Source organism: Chanodichthys erythropterus, chromosome 12, assembly GCF_024489055.1.
Source record: "Chanodichthys erythropterus isolate Z2021 chromosome 12, ASM2448905v1, whole genome shotgun sequence".
Lineage (NCBI taxonomy): Eukaryota > Metazoa > Chordata > Actinopteri > Cypriniformes > Xenocyprididae > Chanodichthys > Chanodichthys erythropterus.
The window spans coordinates 9,711,217-9,733,427 of NC_090232.1; the positions used below are offsets into that span (position 1 = coordinate 9,711,217).

Genomic DNA, 22,211 nt, shown 5'->3' on the forward strand with positions numbered 1-22,211 from the left:
ATTTCTGTTGTCCGTTCATGTACGCTTTGCCACTTGTTTATTCTAATGTCACATTTGCTGTAAATTTCGTGTCAAAACAGACAAGAGGCCGTAAACATGGACGAATATGACGAAATGTACGGGATTGAAGATGATTTTGAACAACAGTTTGCGGATGAATTGGAAGTCATGGCTGAAATGGATCGTAAGTTAGAAAGATATGTTCATGTCTGCTCCCAGATGGCATAATGGCTGACTGACTGTATTTAAAGCTAGTTAATAAACATAACACTAACATATAGCATACAGTTATATCACGGTATTCTTTGAATAATACTAATATGGTACATAAATATGGTAAATATTCAGTGCCATTACATATATTAATATTAAGAAAGCACTGTATCATGGGATTGCCACAATACTTTTTGTTCAGGGAACCAAGAAAGTTAAACATTGCTCTTGGTTAGTGTCAGAAAATGATTCAGGATCATGACATAATTTATGCACCATTTGTATGGCTATGGCTAAGTTTTTTATTCAGCCTAAAGGTAACAGCTCCTGAAGTGATACATTGATTGTTTTTGCTGACAAACATTGGTACATATAGGACCTTTGTTTTAAGCCAGTAAATTTGTACTTCCATTGACATTATTTTTGTGTTCGCACTACAAAAAGAGGCATTTTGGTAGCAACATATTTATGTGTCAAAAGAAATCTTTTTTTTTTCCCAGTTAATTATGTATAAAAAAATAAAAACGCACATATATATGGAATATGAACATTTCTGCTGTAAAATATTACCATACAGTAATTTGTTTATACCCATTCTAACTAGTTTGAAGTTCACTCAAAAATTAAAATAATGTCATTTATTACTCACCTTCATGCCTTTTTTCATCTTCGGAACACAAATTAAGATATTTTTGTTGAAATCCGATGGCTCAGTGAGGCCTCCATAGCCAGCAATGGCATTTCCTCTCTCAAGATCCATTAATGTACTAAAACATATCTAAATCAGTTCATGTGAGTACAGTGGTTCAATATTAATATTATAAAGCAACGAGAATATTTTTGGTGCGCCAAAAAAAACAAAATAACGACTTATATATTGATGGGCGATTTCAAAACACTGCTTCAGGAAACTTCGGAGCGTTATGAATCTTTTGTGTCAAATCAGCGGTTCGGAGCACCAAAGTCACGTGATTTCAGCCGTTGGCAGTTTGACACGCGATCCGAATCATGATTTGACACAAAAGTTTCATAATGCTCTGAAGCTTAATGAAGCAGTGTTTTGAAACCGGTCATCACTATATAGATCGTTATTTAGTTTTTTTGGTGCACCAAAAATATTGACGTCGCTTTATATTGAACCACTGTACTCACATGAACTGATTTAGATGTGTTTTTAGTACCTTTTTGGATCTTGAGAGAGGAAATGTCATTGCTGGCTATGGAGGCCTCACAGAGTCATCGGATTTCAACAAAAATATCTTAATTTGTGTTCCGAAGATTAATGAAGGTTTTACTGGTGTGCAACGACATGAGGGTGAGTAATAAAGGACATTATTTTCATTTTCGGGTGAACTAACCCTTTAACTACAACATTGCTCAATATATCTTAAGAATAAATTAAGCTTTATTGTGTATTTAAAAAAAACAACATAAAATTAAACTAAAAACACTAAAACTGTTAATTTTGAATGTATGTTTCTGTGTGTATAGGTGAGCTTTCATCATCTGCAAAAGTGTCTGAGTTCCGCAGTAAGAAGATGATCCCACAGACGTTCGAGGAAGCCATTGTGTCCGGTGACGTGCCATTGAGTAAATCAGTAAATAACCAGCATCCCGAGAGCATCTCACCTCTAGTATATGAGGAGGAGGAGGAATCCCTGAGTCAGTACATTATATTGAATTTTCTCACTTTTCTCATCCCCATAACTACGGAAGAGGATTAGGGCCAAGCCATAATAAAAAAATAAGATTAAAGTTGTTAATTTTTGAGGAAAAAGTCGAGATAAAATGTTGAGAATAAACTCGTTAAATTACGAGAAAAAACTCGTTAAATTTAGAGAAAAAAGTCAAGATAAAATATTGAGAATAAACTCGTTAAATTACGAATTTGTTCTCATAATTTAACAACTTTTTTCTCATAATTTAATGAGTTTATCATCAACATTTTATCTCAACTTTTTTCTCGAAATTTAACGATATTTTTCTCATAATTTAACAAATTTGTTCTCGTAATTTAACAACTTTTTTCTCGTAATTTAATGACTTTATTCTCAACATTTAATGACTTTATTCTCAACATTTTATCTCAACTTTTTTATCGAAATTTAACAATATTTTTCTCGTAATTTAACAACTTTAATCTCGAGATGGTTTTATTTTTTTTATTATTGCTTGGCCCTCATCCTCTTCCGTACATAACAGAGATACAAGTTTAAAAGTTTGGGGTCAGTAAGATTTATTTTCATAGTTTTGATAGAAGTCTCTTCTGCACACCAAAGCTGCTTGATCTTTGATCTAAAACTCAGTAAAAACAGTAATATTGTGAGATATTATTACAATTTAAAATAACAGTTTTCTACTTCATTATATTTTAAGATGTAATTTATTCCTGTGTTGGCAAAGCTGCATTTTCAGCATCATTACTCCAGTCTTCAGTGTCACATGATCCTTCAGAACTCATTCTAATGTGCTGATGTGATGCTCAAGAAATATTTCCAATTAGATCAATGTTGAAAACAGTTTCACTGCTTAATATGTTTTGTGGAAACCACGATATGTTTTTCAGGGTTATTTGATGAATAGAAAGTAGAAAAGTATATGAAATATAAGTCTTTGTTACATTATAAACATTTTTTTCTGTCACTTTTGATTGATCTAATGCTGAATAAAAGTATGAATTACTTAAAAAAAAAACTTTACTGATTCCAAACTTGTGTAGGGTAGGGTTGGGCGAGATATCGCATGAGATTGTCACGCGCATTTCGTCAGTAAAGCCGGTTCCCTGATTGCCGTTAAATCGCTATCACCTGCTTTCAAATGGAGCGGCATTTAATAGACAAAGCCGTAGATCACTGACAAGCCACGCAATATCGTGTTCAATATCGCAGATGAATCGCCTTCGATAATGAATTCTCCGGCTTTACTGATGAAATGCGCGTGACAATCTCATACGATATATCGCCCAGCCCTGGTGTAGGGTAGTGTACACTTTGTGAAGTGAGTGTATAAAAGTATTGCAGTGTGTCTAATGGTGTTTCTGGTTTCTCACAGCTCCTAAACCCAAGAAAAGAAGACAAGATGTGGCAAAAAAGCTCCAGTTTGGTGTTGAACACAATGATGACATCACGCCTCCTTCTTCCCCAGAGGTTTACGACAGACGAGTGAGAGATGGGTAAAAGTTTATGCACATCACAGTTTAATCTGTGCTGCTGCATGGGACACATTTCACTTCATAACATTACAACCATTGGTTGTTGACATTTAAGTATGATTTTTTTGGTAACACTTTAGTGTAGGGTCCAATTCTCATTGTTAACTAGTTACTTATTAGCATGCATATTACTAGGATATTGGCTGGCTATTGGTACTTATAAAGCAGATATTAATACCTTATTCTGCATGACTATATTCTACTTCCCTTAATCCTACCCAATGCCTAAACTTAACAGCTACCTTACTAACTATTAATAAGCAGTAATTAGGAGTTTATTGAGGCAAAAGCTGTAGTCGGTTAATAGTGAGAATTGGACCCTCATCTAAAGTGTTATTTTTATTTTTTTAATCTTTTTACAGACCTGCAGTTTCCCTGTCCCTAAGTCCAGAAAGACCAGCAGCCACAAAAATAACAACCAACGTGTTAGATATCAGTGGACTGGCAGCATTACAGGAGTCACCAAAGCGGGTTACCTCAGCTAGACGTCATGTCCAGAAACGGCCCCCTGCAATCGGAGATTACATCACAGTCACAGACTCCATGGGAAACAGAGTCTACCTCAACAAGAAAGAGGATGAGGAGAAGGTTTTGGACCCCACCAAAAAATTTTACTTTACTACTTGCAGGAGCACAATGTGTGAAGATTATTGATTTTTCTTATCCTTTTTCTCAGGCACCAGACCCAAGAGCCTTCCGTAACTCACTGAATGGACTAGGACTGCTAGCGGTTCCAATAGAAGTGCTGAAAGAACAAATTGCAGAGAGAGTAAGAATATGTGTGAACATACAGAGAAAACTAAATGAATGTTATGGGGGAAATCTGTCTAAAATGGTTTTGTTTTTCAGCGGCATCGACAAGTGGTGGAGGAATCCCAAAGATTGACAGAACTTATGAATAGGTGCGTACACAGCAGTTTTGTGTGGATTGTACTTGTCAATTATTTACTCTAGTCTCTTGTACCTCTCTACTAGGGGTGGGAGATATTGCAAATATATCATATCACGACGTTTTTCAGGAAATTTACAATTTTATCATGTTTTTCTCCATTTTGATGTTTTACTATTTGTTTTGCTATTTTGCAAGTGACTGAGCAGTACAGCCAAACTAATTTCCCTATTTTAAAAAATGTAGCTTTACAAGGTAACAAAATATAAAAGAAAAAAGAATGACAGACCATTTAGGCCAAAGTTCAGATTCCCTCGGATTTCATCAAAAATATCTTAATTTGTGTTCCGAAGATGAACGGAGGTCTTACAGGTTTGGGACGACATGAGGATGAGGACGTAATGACAGAAATTTCATTTTTGGGTGAACTAACCCTTTAAGACATAATTGACTGTGTTTATGTAAACCTTGTGTGTATTTGACAGATTAAGCACAATAAGATGTGAAAGATGGCATAGTTCAGTACTGGCACGCTGTTTGACAGGCTTCTAGTGTGCGCACACATTTACATGCTCAGAAAAGTGCACGTCAGAAAAGGATAGGGTGCGATTTTAAAATGTTTAACCGGCAAGGCTTTAAAACGCATGCAAATAATAAACTTTTCTGATTGTGAATAACTGCAATGACATGTGAGTGTGTGTTAACATGTGAATGTACGTTGTGTTGTACAGTATGTTGGGACGGAGGGGCCAGAACTTCAAATCATAGAATGCACTGTAGCATAATACTAGGATATTTCTTTAAAAGCAGATCCTGGAGACATTTTAATCATCCATGATTAAAAATCGTGATATCGCACACCCTTATTCTCTTCATATATTAACTCTGATATTACTTTTTAGTGGTATCGATCCAGAGCTTATTGCAGAAGAGCAGGCAGACTCTGGTGTGGATGGTGATAGTGGGGAAGATGAAGGCTCATCCTCGCGGCTGTGGGTGGATCAGTTTTCGCCACAGCACTACACTGATCTGCTGAGTGATGATGTGAGCCATAGACACGGTCACTTGAAAACTTATCATTGGCAGGCATTTGCCTTGTAATTCTTTACAATGTCTCTCTATCTCTATAGTTCACTAACCGCTGTCTGCTGAAGTGGCTGAAGCTCTGGGACACTGTGGTCTTCGGGCGAGAAAGAAAACCCCGTCCGGCCCCTGTAGACGTCAGATCGAATTTTACAAATGCTCAAAACCAAAACCAGTCCCAGCGTTTCAAAACCAAGTCTCAAATGACAGAAGAGATACTAGAGGCTGAGCTAGACCAGTACAAAAGACCTAAATTTAAGGTGAGTAAAACTGAACAATCACACCAAATTTGTTATATTTATATAAGGTTTAGATTTATATAAATTAACCTTTTTATATTTGTACTTGAGATTAACATTTACATTTATTTTTAAGTGTTAGATTTAAGTTTTTCTATTTATATATTTGTTAGATTTATTTATTTTAGTTTAGATTTATTTGTTTACATTTTTAATTGTGTAAGAGGCTATAATATAAAAATATATATTTTTTGTTAGATTTATTTTTATATTTAATTATAAGAATGTATTTATTAGCCCATGAATATGTAAAAAAAATATTTTTTGTCTTTTATTTTTTGTAAACAAAAAACTTATTTAGAAAAATATTGTAAAATTTGAATTTCGCTTGCTAAATTTGACAAATGACCATGTTGGCTTGACATTTAACAGATGTTTTTTATTATTAAATATTAAAAGGATAGTTCACCCAAAAATAAAAAATTCTGTCATTTACTCACCCTTCAAGTTGTTTCAAACCTATATGAATTTCTTTCCTCTGCTGAACACAAAAGAAGATATTATGAAGAATATGGGTAAACAAACAGTTGATGAGCTCCACTGACATTGACAATAGTATTTTTTTCCATACTATGGAAGTCAAAGGGGTCCATCAACTGTTTGGTAAATGATGGCAGAATTTTCATTTTTGGGTGAACTGTCCCTTTAACACAAGCTACATGACACATGGTCTGACCAAGTAGTGAATGTAATGCTACAGTGTGTGCAATTTTTATTTTTTAACATGTTCAGTGTATAGTTTAAAGGTGCCCTAGAACGTTCTTTCACAAGATGTAATATAAGTGTAAGGTGTCCCTTGAATGCGTCTGTGAAGTTTCAGCTCAAAATACCCCATTTTTTTTATTAATTTTTAAATTAAGTTTTTTAATACATTTTTTTTGCCTATTTCGAGGCATCATTAACTATGCACCGATTCAGGCTGCGGCCCCTTTAAATCTTGTGCTCCCATGCTAACGAAACATTTAGAAAGACAATTTACAAATGTCACTAAAAATATCATGATATCATGGATCATGTTAGTTATTATCGCTCCATCTGCCATTTTTCGCTGTTGTCCTTGCTTGCTTACCTCGTCCGTTGATTCAGCTCTGCACAGATCCAGATGTTTTACCCTTGTGTAATGCCTTGAACATGGGCTGGCATATGCAAATATTGGGGGCGTACATATTAATGATCCCGACTGTTACGTAACAGTCGGTGTTATATTGAGATTCACCTGTTTTCCGGAAGTCTTTTAAACAAATGAGATTTACATAAGGAGGAAGCAACGGAGTTTGAAACTCACTGTATGTCATTTCCATGTACTGAACTCTTGTTATTCAACTATGCCAAGGTAAATTAAATTTTTGATTCTAGTGCACCTTTAACTGTATGTATCATACTACACAGGTGGCACTATTATCAGGTCCTCCTGGACTGGGGAAAACCACGCTAGCACACATTATCGCAAAGCATGCTGGTTACAATGTAGTAGAAATCAACGCTAGGTAAGCCCAGATGCTAACCAATCTTGAAATAGAAATATGCACATATAAATGTGGACACTCACAATCTAATAGCGCTGATCTCTTCTCAGTGATGACCGCAGCGCAGAGCTCTTCCAGAAACGCATTGATACCGCCACACAGATGAAGTCAGTCCTGGGAGCCAATGAAAAGCCCAACTGCCTTATTATAGATGAAATTGACGGGGCGCCTGCTGTAAGATCTGCTCTCAGCTTTATTGGTTATTGTTAATCAACAGCTTGTCAAATTGTAGCTGTTTCTCACTTTTTGTTTTCTTTTTGAATCAGGCTGCCATTAATATTTTATTGGCCACTCTGAACCGGAAGGATAGCCGAGATGGAGAGGAGTCAGGTGTTAATGCCTTGAAAAAGAAGAAGAAGAAGCAATCTGTGCTGCTCAGACCAATCATCTGCATCTGCAATGACCTGTAAATCTTATGTTTTGTTTTGGTTGGATTTAAAACATTTGAATTTCTGCTTATTTTCCCAGTGTACTATTAAGCTTTCAGAAAACATACAAAATATTATCCAACTAAATTTCTGAACATTCATTGGTAACACTTTACAATAAGGTCTCATTTGTTAACATTAGTTAGTGTATTAATTAACATGAACTAACAATAAGCAGTTACACTTTATTTTAAGGTGTCCGTATTACAGTGTAATTATACATTTAATTTCTGAGTAATGACAATGAACTACATGCCCTTACTATAGGGTTAGGGTTAGGATGAGGGTTTGGTTTAGGGTTAATTGCACATAATTATGCATAATTTCTATTTATTACTACAGTAAATACATGTGACATATCTAACAATAACACTGTAAAATAAAGTGTTACCCAATAAGCAATATATTCTAACAGCATTTATTAACCTTTTTAAGTAAGTATGTGCATAAACTAATGTTAATGGATACATTTGACCCTAAAAATGTATTAGTAAATGTTGAGATTAACTAAGATTAATATATGCCGTATTGTTCATTGTTAGTTCACATTAACTAATGTAGTTAACTAATGGTTAACAAATTAAACCTTTTTGTAAAGTGTTACCCATTAAATTATCATAGTGCATCACCTTCACAATATACATTAGCACTGGAAAAATCAATACAAAATATGTAACCCATTTACCCGTACTTTTGTCAGTTATGTTCCAGCTCTGAGGCCGCTGAGACAGCAAGCTTTCCTATTGTCCTTTCCACAGACTCTGCCCTCCCGCTTAGCTCAAAGACTGGCAGAGGTGACACACATGCACTCACATGTCTACAAGTTGATTTCATAAACACATGGATGTATAGACTCATGCAAACTTTTGTTTTTTTGTGTAGATCACACGGCGTCAGGGCATGAAAGCAGATACAGGCACTCTGATGGCGTTGTGTGAGAAAACTGACAATGATATCCGTTCTTGCATCAACACATTACAGGTGAGAAAGATGTGTGCCTTTTTAAAACTTGTCAGAATTAAAATAAGGGTTTGTTTAATTAAGTGTGTGTGTGCAGTTTTTACACAGTCGTGGGCAGAAGCACTTGGATCAGCGCAGCGTCAGTTCCATGTGTGTGGGATTGAAAGATCAAAACAAGGGACTCTTCTCAGTTTGGCAGGAAATCTTTCAGCTTCCTCGACTGAAAAGGTACTCTAAAACACAATATGCCATGCTCAAGCACATGGTCTTTTCACTCAGCCCTCCCCTTAATAGCTTTTCAGTGTGGGCAATGAAATAAAAGCATATATATTTAGGATTTTTTGTCTTTTTTTTTTTAACTAAAATAGTATTTATTTTATCTGATTTTTGGGTTAAAATGTGACCTGAAAATCATTTTTAACTCGATCACTGTGCCAGTGACTACTGCATTCTTCATTTTTTGATGGTGTTGTGATTTAGGAAGCGGATTGGTGGAGATCCTTTTGGTGGTTTTGATGAAGCTGGACCTAAAGATGGTGCACAAAGGATTCAGCACATCTTACATTTGGTCTCATCAAATGGAGAGCATGAGAAACTCACTCAGGTAACTAGAGCTCGACGTTCTGCGCCCTTTGGGCTCCTTTTAAATAGATTTTCATATTCGAACAGTGGCCCCAAAAATATCTGGACACATAAATCACACTTATAAAAATGAATTTGTTTGCTTAATATAACAAAATGTCAGAGTATTTCATCACATTAAATATAGCCATGTTCCTAAAATGTTTGACAACCAGAAAGTGTAATTTTGTATTGAACCATATATATGATGTTTTAGCATTTAAAACCTCAGAAACTTTTTTTACTTAAAGTGTGTTTTTGCTTTTATTGTTTCTTTAAATATCCTACAAAAATCCATTCAAAAGTGTAGCAGTAAATCAACGGATCACAAAATCGCTGTTCATGGTTTTGCTTTCCATTTACAGTATTCCTTAAAGCACACTTTAAGTACTTCGATACCACAGCAAAAACTACTAGCCTAACTAATAAAGTTCAAACATCATTAAAGGCAAGTGAACAGTCAGTACAAAAATAGGATAAAACAGACTAATTACAAGCATAAATAAATATAATATAACAAAGTTACAAATAAAGTAAAGTCTAACTGTTGTGTATTCATGTACGGACATGTTATAATTAAACTTAAATGTAAAATAAAACTACAGTGATTAATCTTTGTTAAAGGGATAGTTCACCCAAAACTGAAAATTTGATGTTTATCTGCTTACCCCCAGGGCATCCAAGATGTAGGTGACTTTGTTTCTTCAGTTGAACACAAATGATGATTTTTAACTGCAACCTCTGCCGTCTATCAGTCGAATGATGGGAGTGGATGGGAACTTCTACTATAAGAGCAAGTAAAACTTGCATAGACAAATCCAAATTAAACCCTGCGGCTCGTGACGACACATTGATGTCCTAAGACACGAAACGATCGGTTTGTGCGCTCTGACAACGGCAGTAATGTCTCGCACTTATACTTCAATGAGTGCTAGACATCACTGTCGTTGTCAGAGCGCGATCAGACCTCACTAAGCGATTGCTGAACGCAGTTGGACATAGTGGTGTATTAGAGGTAAAAAAAAGATATAAATACTGTTCGGTTTCTCGCACAAACCGATCGTTTCGTGTCTTAGGACATCAATGTGTCGTCACGAGCCGCAGGGTTTAATTTGGATTTGTCTATGCAAGTTTTTTTTACTCTTATTGATAGAGTTCCCATTCACTCGCATTATTTGACTGACAGACATCAACGGTTGCAGTTAAAAATCATAATTTGTGTTCTACTGAAGAAACAAAGTCACCTACATCTTGGATGCCCTGGGGGTAAGCAGATAAACATCAAATTTTCAGTTTTGGGTGAACTATCCCTTTAAAGCTGTGTTTTGTTGATTGATGTTTAATGGCTTAGACAGCATCTGTTTAACCTCTACAAAAGAGTGATATTTCTGGCAAAATGATTTACACTCTCTCTGTTCTGTAGGGCTTGTATGATAACTTCCTCAATATGAAGCTGAAGGACCCTGGGATGTTGGGTGTGTGCATGGGTCTTGACTGGTTGTGTTTTTCTGACCTGCTGAATGAGTGTGTGCTACATGGGCAAAACTACTCGCTCATGCGCTACTTCCCGTTCCTGCCCGCTGCTTTCCACCACCTATATGCCGCAAACTCTGTGCCACGCATCAATTATCCACACAGCCACTATGAGGTGAGAGAATGCAATAGAATTGGTGACACTGCAAACTGTCTTTCTGCCCTTATCCTTAATACCCTAGTGTCCTGTCATTCCCTTTATACCTTTCATCAAATGAAAGCACTGTCCCAGTTACACATACAACCATAATGCCTCAAAACACAGTGATCATGTGTCTCCCTTCACTATGACTGCATTTATGCCACTGAACATCTGTTTTTCAAGTGTTATTTGATATTAGAGAAAATTCAAAAGTTTGGGGTCTGTTATTTTTAATTTTTAAAAAAAAAAAGATTGTTTTTTTAGATATTAATACTTTTATTCTTCAAGGATAAACACTTTCTGAAGGATCATGTGACACTGAAGACTGGAGTAATGGTGCTGAAAATTCTGCTTTATCTTCACAAGTATAAATTACATTTTTAAATATATTAAAATAGAAAACAGTTATTTTAAATTGTAATAATATTTAATAAAATTCCTGTTTTTACTGTATTTTTGATCTATTTTTGCTGCATTGGTATAAAATACACTTCTTTAAAAATTTTACAAATCTTAATGACCCCAGACTTTTGAACAGTTGTGTATTTTTATGCAAAATCAAACTGTATTCCACATGTACCATGATTGGTGTTGACTTGATTATATGAAAAGAGGTGGGTTTGCTAATTTGTGCCATTTTTGCTAGCTTCAACCACAAACCCAAACATTCAAACACGTGTCAGAAACTCAAATGTTCTAGGTAATAAAACACAAAAGAGAGGAATGGCTCACACCTTTAAGGCCACTCAGACAACTAGCCAATCAGAAACACTCTCTGGCCGTAAATTATTTTATGTATTTGGGATTGCTGATATCAGTTATGCTGACATGCTTTAATATAATAATTATAATAATCTTCAGCATTTATCCTTTTCAGTGTAAAATGAAAGTCTTAAATTTGTTTCTAGGCTTTCACTAAAGCTCAGCAGACCAAGAATGCGCTCCTTGCCATGCTGAATGACATCCCACCTGCCATACAGAGCCGTGTTTGCATGAGTAGTCTCTGTTTGGACATCCTCAGCCTTCTCGTGGAGCTCATCTCCCCCAAACTGCGGCCGGTGAGTCATTTTAACATCTGTGTGCAAACAAGCTAACAATGTAACAACAATATTATACTAAATAAATTGCAAGTAGGTTCTAAACCCTAATGAGCTGCCAACTTAGTATCATAGCAGTGAACGCTGGTTCACACAAAAAGTAGTGTCCTTATGCTCCCTTTGTAATTTTGCATTATAACCAGACGTGACAAGATTCCAGCGACAAGCAATTTTTCCACACTAGATGCAACATGACTATAAGACACGACAAAATAACTTAAAAATCACGACCAATCAGAAGAGCGCATGGGCGGAGCTCTCTCTGCAAGTGCACTTCACTTGCAGTGAAATTCATAAGCACATAATTAACCATTATTAAAATACATACAGTGTCTGATACAATCTTTGTCATACAATATACTTGTTTCTTCAGTTTGAATGTTATTGTTTCCTTTAAATCATTTTCAAGAGCTGATGTGAATTCTCCATTGTTGCTTTCAGTATGGTTATAAATTACATTCACACTCACATTAAGTTCTTTTAACATTAAATAAAGCACATGATCAGTACCTGAGATTATTATCGTCATACTTTGTATGTTGTTGTTCCAGCCGCACATCACAGAAATGGAAACCCTCTCTAAAATACAGTCCCCTGTCGCTCGGTGTGTATGGTATCAGCGTTGTGGCTGGTTAGACTTGATTGATAAGGAAAAGATATTTTATTGCGTGTTGGGGCATCGCTTCAGGTTAGGACATGGTGTAAGTTTGGGGCTCAAAAGTTTAGGGTCAGATTAGTTTTTTCTATTTCTACTAAAAAGTGACAAGTAAAGATGTTTATTAAAATATTACAAAAGATTTCGGTGACATAGTTACATGTTACTTCATGTAATTACTATAGTAATAACAGTAAATTATGCATAATTACTAGTAACTAACCATATGTTTGAAAATGTATCACCTGAACGTATTTTAGATTTTCTATCTTATGTTAAGTTGAAACGTTTTATATAATGTAAATTTTATGGATGAAACTGAACTTTTTTTGCCGTGTAAATAGCCATGATGCTAACATGGCGTAAAAACTAAATAAACAAACAAAACAAGTAACTAACCCTAAACCAATCCCTAACCATAACTCTATAGTAAGAACATGTAGTTAATATTACTCAGTACTTGAGTACAATGTTACTACATCACCTAAAATAAAGTGAAACCAAGATTTCTAATCCAAATAAATGCTGTTCTTTTAAACTTTCTATTTATAAAAGCATAAATAGTATTTAAATAGTAAACAGTTATTTTACATTTGAATATTTTTGCTCAAATTAGAGACTTGATGTCTTTATTACAGGTCAACCCTCAGCTTTACAGCACCAGGGAGAAGCAGCAGCTTTACGATTTGATTGATACCATGATCAACTACAACCTGACCTACAGACAGGACCGCACACCCGAGGGACAGTACACTTATGTGCTGGAGCCGTGAGTAAATGCATATACACAAACCTGACCTATAGACTCAATGAACACAAATAACCATGCTTGTCTGTCAGGACTTTAGTTATGCAACTCACACATCACAACAATACACACTAACACACATGGCACTGATTCCTGTTTATCACGATTTATGAGAGATTAGGCTGCAGCTCTAGATTACGGTCTCTCCATCCCCTCCTCTTCCACTTTTTTTTTTATTATTCTCCGTCCTCTGTTTCACTTTGGCGATTCTCTCACATGAGAGCTGAGCTTGGAGGTTTTTGTTACTTGCCTTTGAAAGTCATGCATGGACACATGTTCATCACTCATGCATATAAAAAGACCTGCAATCCTCTCTGTGGCTTACCGTGTCCTACCACTCACATTGATTGATGGAAGCGATGCTGAAAATGTTCACAAATAAGCTTTCGTCACTCACAAGTTGAGCACTTGCCGCTGAACCTTTTGAAAGTCTGCTTGACGGAGCTAAAGGTGGATTAAAAACCAGGAATGATAAGATAAACAAGGGAACAATTTGCGCTATTGGATTGGTTTTCAGACAGCCTGTTCAAGCTGGAACTGAAGAAGAGCATCTCTGTGAGTTTGAGCATTTCTCATGTTTTATTTAAAGTTTTTGCATTAATATTAGAATTATTTATTTTTTAAATGTCTTTGATACGCACCAAGGCTGCATTTAAAAACTACAGTGAAAACAATAATTTTCTGAAATATTATTACAATTTTAAAACACTGCTTACCATTTAAACTTTTAAATATTCTTTTTAATTTTCAGAAGACATTACTCCAGTTTTCAGTGTCACATGACACTGCTTAATATTTTTGTGTAAACAATGTTGATTTGTTTTTCATAATTACTTGAATAGAAATGTATTTATTTAAAAATAGAGATCTTGGGTGTAGCGTTAAGTGTTAATTTCTTTATTATTAATTTCTTACTATTTACAAAATTTTGTTGTTTTCACTAAATTAGCACACTTATTTATATGCATATTGCAATATAACAACACACTAAATGTAATAGTATCTATCTAACAGTAAACCATAATATTTGCCTAATATTTAAATGTATTTTAGCCTGTAAAATGTCACAGATTTCTGTGAACATTTTTCAATGATTTATTGAAAGTTCAAAATAACTGCTTTGTGTAAATTAATCAAACTAAAATCATCAGTTAATTTTATATTGCCCACAAAATGATACTGAATTAAAATTAAAGGATTAGTTCACTTCAGAATTCAAATGTCCTGATAATTTACTCACTCTCAAGTCATCCGAGATGTTTATATCTTTCTTTCTTAAGTCAAAAAGAAATTAAGGTTTTTGAGGAAAACATTCCAGGATTTTTCTCCATATAGTGGACTTCAACAGTTAACAATGGGTTGAAGGTCCAAATTGTAGCTTCAAGGAGCTCTACACAATCCCAGACAGGGAATAAGGGTCTTATCTAGTGAAATGATTGGTCATTTTCTAAAAAAAATAAAAAATATATTAATTTTAACTACAAATGCTCATCTTGCACTAGCTCTGTGATGTGTCATGCATTTTGTAATCACGTTGGAAAGGTCACACGTGATGTAGGTGGAAGTTCCGAGCAAGTGTTTACAAAGCGAACGTGCAAAGACTAAGTCAAACGCCCTTTACAAAATAATGTAAAACGACGATGTCAGATGATTTTGAAGTTGGAGGAGAAAATGAGATAAATATTTTTGCCCTACCATGGAACTTTCACCTACGTCATTCGCCTACCTTTCCAACGTGATTACGTAATGCGTGGCACATCACAGCGCTAGTGCAAGATGAGCATTTGTGGTTTACAAAGTATAAACATTTTTATTTTTTTTGAAAATGACAGATTGTTTCGCTAGATAAGACCCTTATTCCTCAGCTGGGATCGTGTAAAGCCCTTTGAAGCTGCACTGAAACTGACATTTGGACCTTCAACCTGTTGGTAACTGTTGAAGTCCACTATATGGAGAAAAATCCTGGAATGCTTTCCTTAAAAACCTTCATTTCTTTTCGACCGAAGAAAGAAAGACATGAACACCTTGGATGACATGGGGGTAGGAAAATTACCAGGAAATTTTAATTCTGAAGGCAACTAAACCTTTAAGTATTATATCATCTAGCCCTACTACAGCTTAGATTAGATGGGGAAATCCCTGTGCATGTTTTTTCATAATCATGTTTCTGAAGTTGATTATTTATTTGCTTGTGTTCTCTCTGATTGGTGTGGTAGAATCATGCAGCAGTCGTTCCTGCAGGCCCGCTGCGAGGAGACACTGGTCACCTCTGACTGGGGTATTCCACTGCTTATCGCCCTGTTACTGCTTCTGCTCGTTTACGCCTTCCTGTATCTTCCCGCCATCTCTTATCGAGCTTTACTCCAACAAGTGCTGAGTAATCACACTGAAGCCATGACCCTGGAAAATAACAAGATGGACTGAGGATTGTACGATTCCCAAGCCAAATCTTGCATGACTAACTGCATTTCCCGCATCGGTGCAATGGTTCAACATTATAATTCAGCTTTCATCAGAGGAAAATGGAAGAAACATCTCTGCTTTGTTTATAATTACTGTAATATTTTGACAGACCATCTTGTCAGTATAATCCCACTGTGTTAACTTCAATCATGCCAGTACACAGCAAGCATTTCCATATATATATCGTCTTTTATGACTACTTAATGTGAGATGCGATGGCACACGAGCAGCATATTTTGCCAAGAGATATTGAAGTATCTGGATTTCATCTGATTTCACACTGGAAATAACCTGGGAGGCTTTCATCGCTATCCTGTTCCCTAGAAAGGGAGAAACTTTTTTTATTTGAATGTGAATGTGCAACATAATATGCACAACCTCTGCTCCGAATTTATTATTTTTTTTGACAGAACATTCTCCAACTGTACTAGAGAAATGACTTTGTGTACATGACCAGGAATACCCTGCACAACTAATCCTGCTTTTGGAGTTTCATCTGCTTGTGTGTGTTGTACATATTGTTTAATTTCCTTTTATTCCTGGAATGGTGTTTTACCTTCGGAGTAAGAGGGATTATTTATCTCACCCGCTTTACACTCTTTAAACCATCACATCTTCATTTTCCTTCATATCCCTCCTCATTAGAGTCCCCTGTTCAGATTCTATATGTTATATAAAGGTTTATGCTAATATTATATTATGCTTTTTTCAGCTGTAATTTTATGACCTGTATTTCCACAGTAATGTAGAAGATGTGGTGCGCTTTCCGGGTTTGCCTCCCCGGAGGCAGCTAACCTATCAGGTCAAGCAGCTGATTGCCAGGGAGACAGAATTAGAGAGAATGAGGAGGGTGGAGAGGGCCCAGCAGAAACGAAACCCACAAAAGGTAAAACACAAAGACTGTAAACAGATGTGCACAGTTAGAACCAGTATTATCTGTCTATTATGGCTGTCAAGCGATTACAATTTTTAATCTAATTAATTACACTATGTGGCGATTAATTCATCTAATTAATCGCATCAAATTTGGCTGAGAAATTCCCCTCATAAGATAATGTTATTGAGTTAAATGAGAAAAGCATCAAATAGACATTACAAAAAGCTTTAGATAGAAATATATGTATTTTTACACAAACTTTTATGCTTCAACTTCCATGAAGGTGAGTAAATTAAGATAAAATTATAAACTGTACCTTTTAATGTTTTAAACAGTGGGTGGCGGTAAATGTCTTAATGAGTAAGTCATTGAGTCATTCATTCATTCGATTCATTCAAACAGCTGATTCATTCAGGAATTAAGTAAATGGCTCTCTTTACGTATGGGCCATTGAATCATTAGTTCACCCCATTGATTCGCAAAAAATGCGCAAAAGAAAACTGTGTTGCTCGGAGACACAACAGTTCTGCTCTGGCCTTTATAGGTAATTTTTTTTTTTTTTTTTTTGCAAAATTGAGCAAAAACAGACTATTGTCTAAAATATAACACAATATTAACTTCTTTATTGAACTATTGTATAAAATTAATATCACTTTTGCACTTTTAATGCTTGACTATATCATATTATATAAATATGAGACGACAACTCATACAGGGGCATTTTTCCCTTATATCTTAAATTTTAAGCCATTCTAACTGCATTTTATAGGTTACATCACACAGTGAGTTGTTGCCCTGCTTCAGGTTCGTCATCAATCAAATGTCAGATGACCTACGCAGGTCTGGGGCAGGGCGGGTGCTTTAAATACGCTCAAATACACCTTATTTTTGGCCATAACTAATGAATTAAATTAATGCGTTAAATCAACAGCCCATAGATAGATAGATAAAATATTAATATATTATAATATTGCATTGAATTCTGTCTAATCTTGCGTTTATTGTGCCTGCAAATTAGTCAATACCCATTTATAGACACTGCCACTCATTTGCAGTGTTGACACAGAATGTTTACATGCACTTAATTGATTTTAGTTGGACTACAACATTATGATTTTGAAAGCGTTCACTGTTTTGTCCAGCTTCAGTTGTGCCAGTCTTATCTTTGCGAACAAATCTAGATATTGTAATTGAAGCTCGACTTCATCCACTTCATGCACACTAGATAGAAGTGAGGCTATTAAATATTTGATTAACCAGTGTGTTATGTAAACTTGGACAGATGTGCAGCTCCCAAACAAAATATATTATACAATATAGAAAGCTGTAAACAGGATTGTTCATGTTGCTTAGTATTTGTTCTGTGTGTTTAGACCGAGGCAGTAAATAAGAATCAAGAGGAGAAGAAAACCGAAGTGAAGAAACAGACTAGCAGGAACCATCAGCAGAGGCTGGAGAACATCGTTAAACAGACTGTGGTGGAAAGCAGGGTAAAGCATCTATATTAAACCACCTTAAATCCTTTACTTCTGTTCTTTAAGCATCCCACAAAAAAATCCCATTTTAAATTGCATTTCCCTCAAGTCCAGTGCACCATTGAATATTTCCTTAACAAATTCGATGCTGGGATTGGTGATTCACAACTTCATTCTGGCATTGTGTGAAACTCAACTATAACTAACCTGTTAAAAATGCAGATAATATTTACAAATGAGCACAGTTAGTTATAGATTATTGATTATGACCAAAATTGTAATGCCAAACCAGAACATTAAGCACCTGGTTAAATTAGCCTGGGGACGGTATATGAATAAGATGCTCGTTTTTGCACTAAATTTGCCCTCGCAGTGATTCTGTGCCACCATGTTAAATGATTGTCCTCATACTGTCTCTCTTTACATATGCTTGACTTATGCTTCATGATAATCCAAGATTAATTGGGTTAATAGTGGATCAGGGTCAAAGTGCTCTCACATGATGACTTGTTTGTTTATCCATCTCACGGTTATAGCCTGAATTGGATTTCTTTGGACGAGCCATTGTACCCAAGGAGAAGCCTATGGTTACCACCACTACAAGTGTGTTTGCTTTATATATACTATACTATATTCTATATATACTTTTCTCACAATCGTACAATAAATCAAAGCATATGTGTTCTGCATAACCTGAAATGTGAAATATGAGCTGATCTCGCTTCTCTCCGCAGGTGAAGATGGCAAAGCAGGCGAAGTGGTGCACATTGGTAAAGCTGTGGGTAACAGTGATGTATGGTTTCGTTTCAATGAAGGAGTGTCCAATGCAGTGCGCAGAAACGTTTACATTCGGGAGTTACTTTAAAGACAGAGGATGAAGCCCATGTTAATTTACCACTGTAAATCAATACATAAAAATCAAAAATGTTCTGAACCTTGTACTGTATAGTAAAAAAAAAACATCTACAATGTCAACAAAAAAACCCCCAAAAAGCACTGGTTCCTCTTTGTTTCTTTTTATTGTATTGTATAGTTGTCTTACACTTTTATAAATACATGTTTTCACTGAGTAACAGCAGCTTATTTCTTTCTTTTTATAATGTCATGGCCTGATGAGAGTAAACAACAAAGCAGATTTACTCAGAATCAATTCATTTGCATCTCTGTCCATCCTAGTCAAAGTCAGGCAGTGTAACCATGACAATGGGTGGAGTCACTCCTGTTGCCATAGTGATGATTGACAGCTCTATATTATTACACATTTGCTTGACTCCACCCACGGGTTGTCCTTCAGTACATCTGGATTCAGAAATGGATCCTCATTCATTTTCTCTTCCATCCATTTAGTTAACCTAAAAATATATGGATAAGAGAAAGATAGAAAAATAGCAACAACAACAAAAATTCTGTAAGTTGTGAGATTCTTCACTTCTGTTAGCCCATATGACTTAGTATTTACTTAATTTACTAAACTTGGAGCTTCACAAATCAAAATACGTATTTACTATTACTATATTATACTGATTAATTTTTTATCTGGTATTCAGATAGATAGATAGATAGATAGATAGATAGATAGATAGATAGATAGATAGATAGATAGATACTCACTCTGGAAGAGAAACAGATGTTTTCTCTCTTTTAAACTGTAGCTGCTGCTTCAGACTGTCCACATGGTTCTTCAGCTGAACCTCATCCAGCTCATCCATCTGAAAAACCAGCCGGCATGTTTCATAAAGTCTCAAAGCTAAATTATCTGTAAATAATAGATCATTTTAATTCAATAAATCGTTTCAGCCTACCGTGATGAATTCAGAGTTAGGTATCTGAGAAGTGAAGTGACGGGATTGTCAGGAGTCCTCCAGCAGATGGCTTGAGTTTGAATGTTTTATTCTGTTGAATAGGAGGGAGTCTGTTTTTGTCCCTTTTGTAAATTCCTAGTGTGCACGCAGGAGATTTATACACACACCTGGCTTTGAGGTTATGGAGCATTCAAACTACTTTGTTACTCAAATTTTCTCTCTACATCCGTGAATTGTAATGGGAGGGATGTTTAGCTCATTGGATAAATGTAAAACACATGCAAAACTCTCAAATAGTGCCCTTTTGGCTTTACCTAGTCTTTACCAGGGACAATAAACTTTAGAATAAATGTTGTGATGTTATCAAGAGACTTCCTGTTTTTATATATATATATATATAAATAGTACAAATAGTCACTTTTTAACATCTGTAAATGTTATTTAAATATCCCCCAAAATCATACAGTCAGTGTATTTGCCAAAAAGCTACATTCTGATTTCTCTGAATGATTGTTAGATGAACACTTACACAATACTTGTTTGACACAAAATACAGCAGTTGTCATGCTTTTGACACTTGATTTTAACATATTCAAAAGTTTGGGGTCAGAAAGATTTAAAAAGGAAAAAAAAAAGAATTCATAATTTTATTCAGCAAGAATGCATTAAATCGATCAAAAGTGACAGTAAAGACTGACATTGTTACAACAACGACAAAAACATCTAAAATAAATGACATGACAAATAAATGCTGTTTTTTTGAACTTTCTGTTCATCAAAAAATCCTAAAAGAAAATATCACAGTTTCCACAAACATATTAAGCTGCACATTTGTTTTAAATTGATAATAATAAGAAATGTTTCTAGAGCTGCATATTAGAATGATTTCTGAAAGATCACGTGACACTGAAGACTGGAGTAATGATGCTGAAAATTCAACTTTGATCATAGGAATAAATTACATTATAAAATATATTAAATTATAAAACATGGTAATATTTCACAATATTACTGTTTTCACTGTATTTTTAGTAAATAAAATAACAGGGAGAATGCTGGAAAACCTCTTAGCGGTCCACTTCCTTTTATTTCTACTTGGGATTGATGTAGTAGCAGAAACATAACCATTGGTTACTTCTACCGTGTTTGCTGTTGGGTTAAAAGTGAATGCACCTGTCTGTTAATGAGATCAGGAAGTGCTACGAGCATGCAATGTTGTTGCTAAGCCTGTTAAAACGGTGTCCTTTAAGCTACTTATAGTGAAGTACAGCAAATTTATCTGTGAGTCCTGTGTTCTTAGAATGAACAGTTGGTGCTTGATGTGTTCAGACAGCAATGAGTGGTGATATGATGCAGATCATCTTTTATTCTCAGTCAGATCAGTGTTTTATAGACAATGTCTTTTTATGAATGCATTTTAAAGAAAAAACATCCATGTAAAATCTCCAGAAGTCTTACAGTACTACAACAATAGTGCTGGACCGCTAAATCATCATAAATCAAAATAAGCCATTAACTGTGCATTAACACTTAACAAGAAGTCAGGTCTGAAATCTCAATGTTGAATGTAAACATTAAATATTCTATTTTAGAGATACTGTGTAAAATAAATTTTGCAATTACATCTACATCTAATTTTCTGCTATTAAACGAAGCAATAAAATGTTCGGTTACACTTTATTTCGAAGGTCCACTTTAGAAATTGTACTAACTATAAATAACTTTGCAACATGTCAACAATTCACTCTCAATCTCACTCTCATTAGAGTATTAGTAGACTGGTAAATTAGGATTCAGGTGAGTAGAATAAGTTGACATGTAGTTGAAAAGTTACTTTTAGTGAGTAACATGTCTGTTGGGGGACCATGTTAGCAGATATTAAGCAGACAGTCTACTAATACTCTGATTGCTAGTTGTAACATAATTAGCAGAATGTCTAAAGTGGACCATCGAAATAAAGTGTTACCAAATGTTCTGCATGTACTGGCCATAAGGCACCCAGCTCTTTAGTTGTTAAGATCAACATCAGCCATTGCAGGATCCATATTGGTCAACCACATCTCAAAACTACCATGTTTCTCAAGTCACAGTCAACAGCACAAGTAACAGGACATGTAGCATCTCAGCAG

General features: G+C 35.3%; 2 protein-coding genes across 2 annotated transcripts; one reads left to right on the forward strand and one right to left on the reverse strand.

Moving 5' to 3' along the window:
• The first annotated feature begins 5 nt into the window (after positions 1 to 5).
• chtf18 (CTF18, chromosome transmission fidelity factor 18 homolog (S. cerevisiae)) lies at positions 6 to 19,155 on the forward strand. Its single transcript, XM_067403386.1, has 22 exons — positions 6 to 184; positions 1,705 to 1,875; positions 3,265 to 3,385; positions 3,787 to 4,012; positions 4,101 to 4,193; positions 4,274 to 4,326; positions 5,216 to 5,357; positions 5,444 to 5,656; positions 7,085 to 7,182; positions 7,272 to 7,395; positions 7,488 to 7,627; positions 8,350 to 8,443; positions 8,532 to 8,630; positions 8,707 to 8,837; positions 9,090 to 9,213; positions 10,654 to 10,878; positions 11,814 to 11,963; positions 13,296 to 13,426; positions 16,670 to 16,814; positions 18,179 to 18,295; positions 18,817 to 18,883; positions 19,015 to 19,155. Exons 1-22 carry the CDS (start codon positions 97 to 99, stop codon positions 19,143 to 19,145), a joined length of 2,883 nt encoding a protein of 960 aa, XP_067259487.1. The 5' UTR covers positions 6 to 96; the 3' UTR covers positions 19,146 to 19,155.
• A 323-nt stretch (positions 19,156 to 19,478) lies between these two features.
• gng13a (guanine nucleotide binding protein (G protein), gamma 13a) lies at positions 19,479 to 20,213 on the reverse strand. The gene is made up of 3 exons (XM_067403387.1): positions 20,083 to 20,213; positions 19,892 to 19,989; positions 19,479 to 19,632 (listed from the first exon to the last, which is right to left on the reverse strand). Exons 2-3 carry the CDS (start codon positions 19,987 to 19,989, stop codon positions 19,527 to 19,529), a joined length of 204 nt encoding a protein of 67 aa, XP_067259488.1. The 5' UTR covers positions 20,083 to 20,213; the 3' UTR covers positions 19,479 to 19,526.
• Between the last annotated feature and the right edge of the window lie 1,998 nt (positions 20,214 to 22,211).

Excerpts from the sequence above, each read along its gene's own strand:
- gng13a (XM_067403387.1), bottom strand. The coding sequence starts at position 19,989 with ATGGATGAGCTGGATGAGGTTCAGCTGAAGAACCATGTGGACAGTCTG. Across the intron at positions 19,633-19,891 it reads ACATCTGTTTCTCTTCCAGA|GTTAACTAAATGGATGGAAG; the intron begins GTGAGTATCTAT and ends ATATATTTTTAG.
- chtf18 (XM_067403386.1), top strand. The coding sequence starts at position 97 with ATGGACGAATATGACGAAATGTACGGGATTGAAGATGATTTTGAACAA. Across the intron at positions 1,876-3,264 it reads GGAGGAGGAGGAATCCCTGA|CTCCTAAACCCAAGAAAAGA; the intron begins GTCAGTACATTA and ends GGTTTCTCACAG. Across the intron at positions 5,657-7,084 it reads ACAAAAGACCTAAATTTAAG|GTGGCACTATTATCAGGTCC; the intron begins GTGAGTAAAACT and ends CATACTACACAG.